The sequence below is a fragment of the Nematostella vectensis genome, chromosome 1 (assembly GCF_932526225.1).
Source record: "Nematostella vectensis chromosome 1, jaNemVect1.1, whole genome shotgun sequence".
Classification (NCBI taxonomy): Eukaryota; Metazoa; Cnidaria; class Anthozoa; order Actiniaria; family Edwardsiidae; genus Nematostella; species Nematostella vectensis.
This window is the reverse complement of record NC_064034.1, coordinates 711330-725698: the sequence shown is the minus strand read 5'-3', so window position 1 is coordinate 725698 and position 14369 is coordinate 711330. Positions and strand designations below refer to the sequence as shown.

The following is a 14369-nucleotide window of genomic DNA, read 5'->3' as shown; positions in this document are numbered from 1 at the left end:
ATTTATCAAATCGTAAGCTGAAGTGCAAGTTAGAAGAGGTCTTGTCTTTTGAAAGCCAAATTGTTTGCGGAATTCCTCAACGCTCAATTCTTGGCCCACTCTTCTTCCTCGTTTACATAAATGACCTTCCAGAGTGTCTAAGGTCAACTGACCCCCGCCTGTCTGCAGATGATACAAACCTTACTGCATCAGGCGAAAACTTAGAGGAAGTTGATCTGACCATTAATAATGATCTCCGACTTATGTTAACTACAATGGCGATGAATAAACTCTGTCATCACCATCACTATCATTATTATTAGAAGAGTGGCTTCTGTCCAATAAGCTGAGAATAAACATATCAAAACCAGAGTTTTATTGATAGGAACCCATCAGAAAACTCTTAATCGCCAACCCTCTGTTTCAATTGACAATAAGACCTTAAAACAGGTTGAACATAGCAGGGTTTTTAGCGTTGAAATTGACGAGTTAAAAACGAGTCTAAATTGGTATCTTAGGCCTAGATTAAACGGCGTGCTAGGGTCGCATTATCGTGCCGCTCTAGAAAAGTTCGACAGATAATGCGACGTTAGCACACCGTTTATTGCGCACGAAATTGAATTAATGAGGAGGTCGCACCAACTTTCGGGAGTGGGTGGGCTAGTCGGATAATGCGACCTTGGTACGGCGAGGTACGGAAGCCCATGAGGGCCACTCAAGGTTTTCGTTAGCAACATCTCACCTTTCGGTCACGACTTTGAACTATTCGCGTCACGACAACTCACTTTGAGTGTCACGACAAATCACTATTTGATTATCGCTTAAAACATTGCAGGTTTAGTTCACCATATCGCACTTTGTGTCTCAAAACATTGTACTTTGTGTCTTAAAAAACTCATCATTTTGCCTTTGCTTGAAACATTTCAGTATACCGTTCACGACATTCAACTTTGTGCTTATAACATAGCACTATTTTTCTATTGCGTAAAATATTTGACTTTGTGCTTTATAACATGGGACTTTGTGTCTTAAAAAATCTCGCGATTTGCCAAATGCGCAAATTATTTCAGTATTTGTCTATTGCATAAAATATTCAACTTTGTGTCTCAAAAAATCTCGCGATTTGCCGAATGCACAAATCATTCCAGTTTTTGTCTGTGCATTAAATATTTAACTTTGTGCTTCATAACATGGTACTTTGTGTCTTAAAAAATATAGCGATTTGCCGAATGCGCAAATCATTTCAGTTTTTGTCTATGTATAAAACATTTAACTTTGTGCTTTAGAACTTCATTTCACAAATTTGAAGAGAATTATCAAATAACGAATGACCTGTGAGCTCCCTAATATGCAATATGAAATCGGTAGGTTGTGAGTGCGAATAATGGTATGAGTAAAGCATACCTAGTGCTTATCAACAATAATCCCGCATGTCTTAGGCATGAGGTCATAGGCGGTGCTACCTGTGCATGCGAGTGTGAACTGCTGAAACCCCATTAGCACCTATGTGTGGTCTACATTTTTATTAACACTACTGTTATCAATAATCACAAAAACTAATTTTACTCAGAGGTTACTTCGGCAATGCCTCGGTGCTTGTCTAAGACGTCAGAGACCGGAGGTTCGATCCCTACTTGTGACGTCTATTTTTTTTTCTTTTTTTCTTTACTTTTTATGATAATAATAAATAATCAAACTGTTCTTGGTGTTTCATCACATCGAAAAGAAAGGACATTGTTATGTGCTCCCAGCATCTTGGATGTGTTCATCCTTTGTTCATAATTCATCCTGTATATGTTTTTTTTGCACACAAGAAAATAACTAGAAAAACAAATTTGCATTCACGAGTTGGCTCACAGAGCCCTTGATTAGTATGAAAATGTGTAGCCGGGGTACAGACAGCGCACTTTGCGTGACAAACTTTGGGTTCCCTGTGCTCACTCGTCGTTCAAGCCTGCGCATGCGCTATTTCCAGAACAACAAAGAAATCCAAGATGGCGGACGAGAGTGAAAAACAGGGCCTGATTGATATCCCGGTAAATCCACCATTAAGTGATAAATACTATATCTTCGCTTAGAGGTTCCTTACCACATAGAGTACATCGTGACTCTTACTTATAATTGTTTTCTGAAGGTAGATTTGATACGAGTGACCTTTTATGAAGTTTCAATTTTGCCTTCATGGCGAATTCATCACAATACACACAATAATTGATCACTTAATTCGAAGAAGATGATTCAATGATGTATGTCAAATATGATATTGCACTTGTTTGTCTACAGTGCTATGCACCATCGATAAATGACCGGCTCCCTTAGTCTTTTTAAACGAAATCATTCATTCTAAAGGCGATACGCTATCTTGTCTTTCAAAAACTAATGAATGACCTCTTGTTAAACGTGAAGAAATATTTTTTACAGTAAGGGAGTGTTCATTAATTACACCAAGGGGGGTGGGGGAGGGAAGATTTTTACTCAAGACACCTTAACATTTCAGAGCCCCCCTTTCATTGTAAAAATGAAAAATTTTTTCGGTGCCCCCCCACATAGAACCCCTCCCCCCCCACATAGAACCCCCCCCCCCCCCCCCCCCCACATAGAACCCCCCCCCCACATAGAACCCCAAAATTTTCTTTCTATTTCCCTTTTTATTTCGGAGCTCCCCTTTAGGTGGTTAAAAATTTTCGGAGCCCCCCCCTCAAAATATTTCTTTCCTTCCCTCGGTGTATTTAATGAACACTCTTTAAGTATGACTGTGTAACCACACGTAACTTTGAAAATCAAGTTTCTTTCGCTCTCTGTGGGTAAGGTTGATGATGATGACGATGATGTCATAGACGATCTTATTTTCCAAGGTGAGATATTTCTGCCATTCGTCTAGCAAATTATCAAATAATTGTTTAAAGATTATTGTGCTCATACCTACCAACCATCTTGCTTTTACTGGGAGTCTCCAAGTTATTGGCCTTTATTTTTTGCCAATTAAACTGAAATTTCCTGTTTGGTTTGTTTTATTACTTTTGGCTGAAGTTCTCATGAGATTCTAATGCAGTTCCAATACAGAAATTTGTATGTCAATAATGACTGATTTACCTTACTAGATTTCCATAAAGAAACTGTCCCACAGAGCACAACTACAACAAGTGGAACAATAGGAAACGCTGTCCCTATTGAATCATCCTTTCCCCCTCCACCCAAAGCAGCAGATGATAGTGATGGTGGGTTGAAAAGCAGTTATCCCAATCAATTGTTATCTATCCCCACTGGCTGTCAGTTATCTCCATCAACTGTCAGTTATCCCTATCGATTATTCCCATTGACTGCCAGTTATTCCTATTCACCGTCTGTTATTCCCATCGACTCTCAGTTATCTCCATCAACTTTCAGTTATGCACACTCTCAGTTCTATGAAAACCCCTGAGTCTTTTTAGCTGCAGTAACAAGAGTTGACTGGTACATTATGCGGAACCCATTGAGCAGGGTACTTGCCCTTAGAAACCCATCTATGGATATTTGCTCTGTATTGACATACATTATATTGGAAACTGATATGCTTTGCTTTATTAAAGTAAATATCTAAAAAACTTTGTTGTCAACCTGAAATAATGAAAACCAAGGCAGAATATAGCTTCAGGGTCCATGCTTGGTTGTGTGTAACCAAAGTCAAAGTTTTAGTGGCATTAGTTTCGCCAACTTTGGCCCTCCCCATGAAAAATAACAGCATTGATATATATATATATCTCTTAAGACTAGTTAAAGACAAGTCAAGGACAAAATCCTTGTTTTACTTGTACTTCTTGCGGTAAATAGAAAATTCTTATCAGAAAGGCAGGCACAGGTCTCTTTTATTTTATTTTTTTTAGATTTTACACCATTTTAATTGATCCTAAAGCTACTACAAGGACACCTTTTTTGGTTTATTTAACGGAAGGGGGGAGGGAAAGGGAGGGGGGGGGCAAGATCCTGTCTATACACCTGCAAAGATGTTCCTTTACAAGATATACATGGTTATTATTCCTAGTGATTTTTTGTAACATTTTTTTTTCAGATGATGGGGATAAAGTAGAGGTGAGTGGGAACTATCTAGATTAACCTGACCATCTATACTTTTTAATACATAACCGTTATACCAGTAAAATTATACCTTACCTTTATTATACCATTATAGCACACAATTATGCATTACCATTATACCTTATTTTCATACGTTAGAGTGGTTTTCAAAAGCCTGTGAAATACAATTAAGTTTATTTATAGTACTAATACACTGTAATGTCTTTGTTCTCTTTTGTTTTGGTTGACTATTACACTTTAACTACTACATCATGTTTCACGAGATTTTAAAAACCACTCTACCATGATACATTACCATTATACCTTACCATTATACCTCACCATTATACCTCACCATTATACCTCACTATAACACCTTACCATTATACCTCACCATTATACCTTACCATTATACCTTACCACTATACCTCACCATTATACATTATCATTATACCTCTTCATTATACCTTACCATTATACCTCAACATTATACCTTACCATTATACCTTACAATTATACCTTACCATTATACCTTATTTTTATACCTTACCATTATACAATAGCATAATACCTTACCATTATACAGTACTATATATACCTTAATTTATAGCTGAAAATTATACCTTACCATTATTACACACCATTATACATTACCATTATACCTTATTTTTATACCTCACCACAATACCTTATCATTATACCTTACCATTTTAACCTTACCATTATACCTTACCATACTACCTTGCCATTATACCTTACCGTTTTACCTTACTTTTATACCTCACCACAATACCTTATCATTATACCTTACCATTTTAACCTTACCATTATACCTCACCATTATACCTTGCCATTATACCTTACCATTAAACCTTACCATTATACCTCACCATTATATCTTACCAATTTACCTTGCCATTATACCCAGGGCTTCTGGAATTACGTGCTTATGCGGAAGCGTGTAATTTGGCTTTTTCTGCGTAATCCACAAATTCCGCATAATCCCGCGTAATTTGGCTAAATTTTGAAAGACAAAACCTCTATTTCCCGTAAAAAGAGATAGATATTCTTCGTAAGAGTGTGATATTTTGAACTGAATTTCGAAAACAAATAAAATGACTAGGCGTTCTTTGCTAAACCGTGAAGGCCTGGGACTAATAATAAAATACCTTTTTTAATTGGCTGGTGGCTAGGAGCCAATGAAAATTTGCCTAAGATATTTTCACGCAAAAAAATAACCTTTTCAAGTTATTTCGTGCTTTCCTTTGGTACAAAATGTAGTTTGGGCGTAACAGTTGATATTCCGTGTAATAAATGTAATATCCCACAAAATTTTGATTTTTAAAGAAAAATGTATTGCAAAATCCCGCATAATTTAGCGCGTAATGATTGATTTTCCACTTAATTTAGCGCGTAATTTAGCAAAGACTCCCGCGTAATTTGGAGTTTTTTCCCGCGTAATTCCAGAAGCCCTGTATACCTTACCATTATACATTACCATACTACATTACCAAAAAAACAATATACCTAACCATTATACCTTACCATACCATTATATATTATCATTATACCTCACTATTATACCTACCATACCTTACCCTATTTACTCAAACAGTTTTTTTTACTCAGAAAACCATGTTGCTACCATTGGACCAAAGGCAGTTTTTCCCAGGTACCAATTATCCACATCCATTCATGTTTTTACTTTTATGTTTGCAGCTGCTCGGTAGTGAACGAAAGGCTCCACCTTTTTGGACATTTGAGTACTATCAGGCATTCTTTGATGTTGACACTTATCAGGTATTTATCAGGCATTCTTTGATGTTGACACTTATCAGGTATTTATCAGGCATTCTTAGATGTTGACACTTATCAGGTATTTACCAGGCATTCTTTGATGTTGACACTTATCAGGTATTTATCAGGCATTCTTCGGTGTTGACACTTATCAGGTATTTATCAGGCATTCTTTGATGTTGACACTTATCAGGTATTTACCAGGAATTCTTTGATGTTGACACTTATCAGGTATTTATCAGGCATTCTTTGATGTTGACACTTATCAGGTATTTATCAGGCATTCTTTGATGTTGACACTTATCAGGTATTTATCAGGCATTCTTTGATGTTGACACTTATCAGGTATTTATCAGACATTCTTTGATGTTGACACTTATCAGGTATTTATCAGGCATTCTTAGATGTTGACACTTATCAGGTATTTACAAGGCATTCTTTGATGTTGACACTTATCAGGTATTTATCAGGCATTCTTTGATGTTGACACTTATCAGGTATTTATCAGGCATTCTTTGATGTTGACACTTATCAGGTATTTACCAGGAATTCTTTGATGTTGACACTTATCAGGTATTTATCAGGCATTCTTTGATGTTGACACTTATCAGGTATTTATCAGGCATTCTTTGATGTTGACACTTATCAGGTATTTATCAGGCATTCTTTGATGTTGACACTTATCAGGTATTTATCAGGCATTCTTTGATGTTGACACTTATCAGGTATTTATCAGGCATTCTTTGATGTTGACACTTATCAGGTATTTATCAGGCATTCTTTGATGTTGACACTTATCAGGTATTTATCAGGCATTCTTTGATGTTGACAATTATCAGGTATTTATCAGGCATTCTTTGATGTTGACACTTATCAGGTATTTATCAGGCATTCTTTGATGTTGACACTTATCAGGTATTTATCAGGCATTCTTTGATGTTGACACTTATCAGGTATTTATCAGGCATTTTTTGATGTTGACACTTATCAGGTATTTATCAGGCATTCTTTGATGTTGACACTTATCAGGTATTTATCAGGCATTCTTTGATGTTGACACTTATCAGGTATTTATCAGGCATTCTTTGATGTTGACACTTATCAGGTATTTACCAGGCATTCTTTGATGTTGACACTTATCAGGTATTTATCAGGCATTCTTTGATGTTGACACTTATCAGGTATTTATCAGGCATTCTTTGATGTTGACACTTATCAGGTATTTACCAGGAATTCTTAGATGGTGACACTTATCAGGTATTTATCAGACATTCTTTGATGTTGACACTTATCAGGTATTTATCAGGCATTCTTTGATGTTGACACTTATCAGGTATTTACCAGGAATTCTTTGATGTTGACACTTATCAGGTATTTACCAGGAATTCTTAGATGTTTACACTTATCAGGTATTTATCAGGCATTCTTTGATGTTGACACTTATCAGGTATTTATCAGGCATTCTTTGATGTTGACACTTATCAGGTATTTACCAGGAATTCTTTGATGTTGACACTTATCAGGTATTTACCAGGAATTCTTAGATGTTGACACTTATCAGGTATTTATCAGGCATTCTTTGATGTTGACACTTATCAGGTATTTATCAGGCATTCTTTGATGTTGACACTTATCAGGTATTTATCAGGCATTCTTTGATGTTGACACTTATCAGGTATTTATCAGGCATTCTTTGATGTTGACACTTATCAGGTATTTACCAGGCATTCTTTGATGTTGACACTTATCAGGTATTTACCAGGAATTCTTAGATGTTGACACTTATCAGGTATTTATCAGGCATTCTTTGATGTTGAAACTCATCAGGTATTTATCAGGCATTCTTTGATGTTGACACTTATCATGTATTTATCAGGCATTCTTTGATGTTGACACTTATCAGGTATTTATCAGACATTCTTTGATGTTGACACTTATCAGGTATTTATCAGGCATTCTTCGATGTTGACACTTATCAGGTATTTATCAGGCATTCTTTGATGTTGACACTTATCAGGTATTTATCAGGCATTCTTTGATGTTGACACTTATCAGGTATTTACCAGGCATTCTTTGATGTTGACACTTATCAGGTATTTATCAGGCATTCTTTGTTGTTGACACTTATCAGGTATTTATCAGGCATTCTTTGATGTTGACACTTATCAGGTATTTACCAGGAATTCTTAGATGTTGACACTTATCAGGTATTTATCAGGCATTCTTTGATGTTGACACTTATCAGGTATTTATCAGGCATTCTTTGATGTTTTATGTCTATTTTATATACAGAAGGCGACAGGAAAAATATGCAGCGGCTAAAACAGCTTAAAATGGCAAATAATGGCGGGTTTCAGTAGCAGCAACGTCAAGCTACTGTTTTATTTTCAAATCAGCATATTTATTTCAACAAGATTTATTCGCTCATACAAACTTGGTTCGCTCATACAAACTCTGTACGCTCATACAAACTGTAATAAACCTACACTCGCCATGAGCCTGGGCTACCTGTGGTATTCCTTGATGTTGATACCTATGGTATTTATCAGGCATTCTTTGATGTTGATACTTTTCTGGTGCTTATACTGTACAAAAAACGTCTGTCAAAACAGCCAGTCTTTCCTTGTAGTTGTAAAGGGTGTATAACTGGGCTTGGATCTGGCCTTTGACATGCCATCTTGTTTTAGGTTGGACACAGAATCCTTGGATCAATGGTCCCTGCATATAAGAGAAACTTCCTGATATCACACATAAGACCCAACCCAGATCTATATGGTAAGATCTACATAATGTATTACACCAAACCCAGATCTATATGGTAAGGTCTACATAATGTTTTAACCAAACCCAGATCTATATGGTAAGGTCTACATAATGTTTTACACCAAACCCAGATCTATATGGTAGGATATACATAACATATTACACCAAACCCAGATCTATATGGTAAGGTCTACATAATGTATTACACCAAACCCAGATCTATATGGTAAGGTCTACATAACATATTACACCAAAACCGATCTATATGGTAGGATATACATAACATATTACACCAAACTCAGATCTATATGGTAAGGTCTACATAATGTATTAACCAAACCCAGATCTATATGGTAAGGTCTACATAATGTATTACACCAAACTCAGATTTATATGGTAAAGTCTACATAATGTTTTACACCAAACCCAGATCTATATGGTAAAGTCTACATAACATATTACACCAAACTCAGGTCTATATGGTAAGGTCTACATAATGTATTACACCAAACTCAGGTCTATTTGGTAAGGTCTACATAATGTATTACACCAAACCCAGATCTATATTGTAAGGTCTACATAATGTATTACACCAAACTCAGATCTATATGGTAAAGTCTACATAATGTATTACACCAAACTCAGATCTATATGGTAAAGTCTACATAACATTTTACACCAAACCCGGATCTATATGGTAAGGTCTACATAATGTATTAACCAAACCCAGATCTATATGGTAAGGTCTACATAATGTATTACACCAAACCCAGATCTATATGGTAAAGTCTACATAATGTTTTACACCAAACCCAGATCTATATGGTAAAGTCTACATAACATATTACATCAAACCCAGATTTATATGGTAAGGTCACATATCTTAAGACCAAACCCAGATCTATATGGAAAGGTCACCTACAAGAAAAATATTTGATACCATACACCCATATTAGTTCTACTGTAAATTCCCACCCCCTCTAGAACAAAAATTATAAAATACAGTGTGCTCCCTTCTGTCTTCCCCTGAGAAGCATATATTGTATAATGTAATATGTTTCCAAGGGTAAATGTGATTATTGTTTGGTTTAAGTGTAAAAGGACACTATGTAGAGACAACCTTAATATCAGAATACCTAAATACACATCTACATTTGTAATTTTTACAGGACCTTTCTGGGTTTGTGCAACACTGGTGTTTACTACTGCCATAGCTGGTAATCTGGCCAGTTACCTGGTCCACACTGGAGACCATGAGTGGGTCTACGATTTCCACAAAGGTAAGGATTTTATCTGATCAGAGGCGTACTTCTTCCCCTATTGTCTGGTGAGTAGCTGCAGCAGCTTTATACACTATAGGCTGTGTTTGTACGTTCATGGAGGTTCATTGTCCCACGGCACTTGGACTCTAGCCTGGGACACTTGTTAATAGGTATCCTATAACCGCCCTTTTTGTCACACAAATATGACTTTCATTTTTTATCTAGTTACTCTAGCTGCTGCAGCTATCTATGCATATGCATTCCTGGTGCCGACAGGACTGTGGGGGCTGCTTTTGTGGAGGAAGAGCAATGCTGGGTACTCCTTCTTGGAAATCCTTTGTGTCTATGGATACTCCCTGTCTATCTACATACCTATATCGGTAACTGTCTATCTACATACCTATATCGGTAACTGTCTACCTACATACCTATATCGGTAACTGTCTACCTACATACCTATATCGGTAACTGTCTACCTACATACCTATACTGGTAACTGTCTACCTACAGTACATAACTATATTGGTAACTGTCTATCTACATACCTATATCGGTAACTGTCTATCTACATACCTATATCGGTAACTGTCTACCTACATACCTATATCGGTAACTGTCTATCTACATACCTATATCGGTAACTGTCTACCTACATACCTATACTGGTAACTGTCTACCTACATACCTATATCGGTAACTGTCTATCTACATACCTATATCGGTAACTGTCTACCTACATACCTATATCGGTAACTGTCTACCTACATACCTATACTGGTAACTGTCTACCTACAGTACATAACTATATTGGTAACTGTCTATCTACATACCTATATCGGTAACTGTCTATCTACATACCTATATCGGTAACTGTCTACCTACATACCTATATCGGTAACTGTCTATCTACATACCTATATCGGTAACTGTCTATCTACATACCTATATCGGTAACTGTCTATCTACATACCTATATCGGTAACTGTCTACCTACATACCTATATCGGTAACTGTCTATCTACATACCTATATCGGTAACTGTCTACCTACATACCTATACTGGTAACTGTCTACCTACAGTACATAACTATATTGGTAACTGTCTACCTACATACCTATATCGGTAACTGTCTATCTACTTACCTATACTGGTAGCTATCTACATACCTATATCGGTAACTGTCTATCTACATTCCTATATCGGTAACTGTCTATCTACATACCTATATCGGTAACTGTCTATCTACATACCTATATCGGTAACTGTCTATCCACATACCTATATCGGTAACTGTCTACCTACATACCTATATCGGTAACTGTCTATCTACATACCTATATCGGTAACTGTCTATCTACATACCTATATCGGTAAATGTCTACCTACATACCTATACTGGTAACTGTCTACCTACAGTACATACCTATATCGGTTATTACTATTACTGTTACCATTACCATTACCACTACCACTACCACTAACACTAACACTAACACTAACACTACCACTACCACTACCACTACCATTACCACTACCATTACCATTACCATTACCATTACCATTTCCACTACCACTACCACTACCACTACCATTACCATTACCACTACCACTACCACTACCATTACCATTACCATTACCATTACTATTACTATTACTATCAGTGTCACTGTCATTATCATTATTTTTATTATTACTATTTATAACTATAATAAACCATTTTACCATGTTTTTGTCAGATCCTCATCCCCCATAAAACGTCTCGCTAGAAATGATGTTAACATTTTAATTGTTACTCTAGTTTCTGTGGGTGATACCTGTGGAGTGGCTGAGATGGATTTTTGTATTGATTGGAATGGTATTATCAGGTATGTATAATATTTAGTAAAGCTCACTTTACTAAATCATACAGACCATTGTCTGAGTCTTATACATATTTATCAAAAAGAACGTTGTGCGAATCTTATACATGAGTTTCTCATACAGAACATTGCCTGAATGTTATAAATGTGTTTATCTTACAGAACATCATCTGAATGTTATAATTGTGTTTATCATACAGAACATTCTGAATGTTATACAAGATGCAGAACATTGCCGAGTCTTATACATGTGTTTATGATACAGAACATTGTCTGAGCGTTATACGTGTGTTTATCATACAGAACATTGTCCGAGTCTTAATGTGTTTATGATACAGAACATTGTCTGAGCCTTATACACGTGTTTATCATACAGAACATTGTCCGAGTCTTATACATGTGTTTATGATACAGAATATTGTCTGAGCCTTATGCATGTGTTTTCGGTTTTAGGCTCAGTCCTGTTGTTGACGTTTTGGCCAGCAGTGGAAGATGATGACAAAAAGGTAAAGTTTATGTAATAAATCTGTTTGCACTGTTCAAATTTCTATGAATGTGGATTTTCCATCTTTTGTAAACTATTTGAAATTAGATAGAATTACAGTGACGACAATAAAAGCCGGCCATGCTGAACAACTTTGACCAATCATATTCGGCTTGAACACCTTAAACATTTTGAAAAAAAAAAGTTTCCAGCCAATCAGGTTAAGGTGTTCCCACGCTCAATGGACAGATAAAAATAGAAAAGAAAACTTTATGAGAGGGACTACTTTCGATATACACGCTGTGCTATGAATTATCCGGCAGAACTAAGGAGGTATATTTTTGTGTAATGTGAATGAAAAATAGGCAAAACTCTAAAGTAATCTTGCCGCACGGGCCCGTATTTCCCACGGTCGACTACACGTACGAGATCAAATAAACAACGTCCGGCGTTTCTCATTGGCTGAACACTTTTTTTCAAAATGTTTACGTTGTTTAAGCCGAATCTGATTGGTTAAAGATGTTCAGCATAGCTCGCTTTTTGTCCTCACCGTAAATACAAAAAATAGTAAAATCCATAACAATGCTTTGACTTGTTACTTTTTTTCTGCAAGTGCATGCTTGTAATTTATTATTCTTTTAGGCAATTATCTAGTTATAATACGCATTTAAAACAACAACAACAACATGCTGGCGGCATATACAGGCCTAGATATGTGTGGTTATTGTGGGGATATTAAGTACTTTCTGTGTTTGCCACAATGGGATGCTAGAAAACCAGTCACCATATGCGACTTTGCCCTTCAACAGGTGTCACTGGTCATAATGCTGCTGATTTTTCTTCTCCATGGGCTACTGGCCATCGGCTTTAAGGTACTGTTACAGTGCGACGCGCGACAGCGTGACCACCTTGACAGTTTTGTGAAGTAAGCCAGTAAGGATGGGCGAATTGTTTTATCTGATACGACGCGCGCTACCGTGGCCACCTTCACAGTTTTGTGAAGTAGGCCAATAAGGATGCGCGAAACGTACTATCTAATACGACGCGCGCTACCGTTGCCACCTCGACAGTTTTGTGGAGTAAGCCAATAAGGATGCGCGAAACGTACTATCTGATAAGACGCGCGCTATCGTGCCACCTCTACAGTTTTGTGAAGTAAGCCAATAAGGATGCGCGAAACGTACTATCTGATTAGATGCGCGCTACCGTGCCACCTCGAGTTTTGTGGAGTAAGCCAATAAGGATACGCGAAACGTACTATCTGATAAGATGCGCGCTACCGTGCCACCTCGAGTTTTGTGGAGTAAGCCAATAAGGATACGCGAAACACACCGTCTGACTGTCATCATTGTCACTTGCAAACCAGCATGGAAAAATATGCTTAGTGCTCATCAGATTCCCCTTGGTTATCAAGTCCATGTCAATCCAAACAGTAAATCTCGCATGCCAAATGGCTGACTTTCTCTGTCTTGGTGGCCCCCGAAGAGCGTGTCACACTGCGGTATAATTGCAACACAAATACTGTATATCAACACTGCACAGAACACACAGCTACTATAGAAATCCTTCATTTCAGCTTTATTTTATTTCTTGTTTTTATTTTATTTTATATCATGTACAATACATAGATTCGAACTCTTTATCTCTCAAAATGGACATCTTATGTTGATCCCTTTTTTGCAGCTGTACTTTTTCCATGGACCACCAGAGAGCCCCATAACTACCACCACTTCTACTTTCGTAACTACTATTGCAACCACTCTCTCTTCAACCCTTGCTACGACACCAAGACCCAAGTAATACTTTAATGTGAGATGTTTTTTTTTTATCAGTGTGGAGGCATTACCCAGAGCCTTGAACATGGCTAATAGGTTACTTGAATCAGAATCGGGGTTGGAGGGAATCAATGGCAATTAATAGTGTTGTTACTAGGCCTATAGCATTCTAGCGAACTCTCAATGAAATGGGAGGTCAAACATAGAGGAATGGTGATGAATAGAAGGGAGACGAATAAAGCTACAAAACTTTGCAATATTGAAATACTATGAAAAGGATACTTGTAAATTATTTATACCCATAAGCTACATTTGGTAGTTAAAACACTGTATTAAAATAAAGAGAATTAAAAAGTCTGAGGTTTCAAGTAATGCTGAGGTTGGTGGTTGCATCTT

At 36.8% G+C, this 14369-nt stretch overlaps 1 protein-coding gene across 1 annotated transcript; it reads left to right on the top strand.

Moving 5' to 3' along the window:
- The first annotated feature begins 1892 nt into the window (after nucleotides 1-1892).
- Nucleotides 1893-14345, top strand: LOC5505841 (protein YIPF1). The gene is made up of 12 exons (XM_032374192.2): nucleotides 1893-2015; nucleotides 2789-2834; nucleotides 3081-3197; nucleotides 4028-4047; nucleotides 5752-5832; nucleotides 8517-8604; nucleotides 9762-9872; nucleotides 10080-10234; nucleotides 11654-11720; nucleotides 12168-12220; nucleotides 13008-13070; nucleotides 13882-14345. The coding sequence occupies exons 1-12, from the start codon at nucleotides 1974-1976 to the stop codon at nucleotides 13996-13998; spliced, it is 960 nt and encodes a 319-aa protein (XP_032230083.1). The 5' UTR covers nucleotides 1893-1973; the 3' UTR covers nucleotides 13999-14345.
- Nucleotides 14346-14369: the final 24 nt, after the last annotated feature.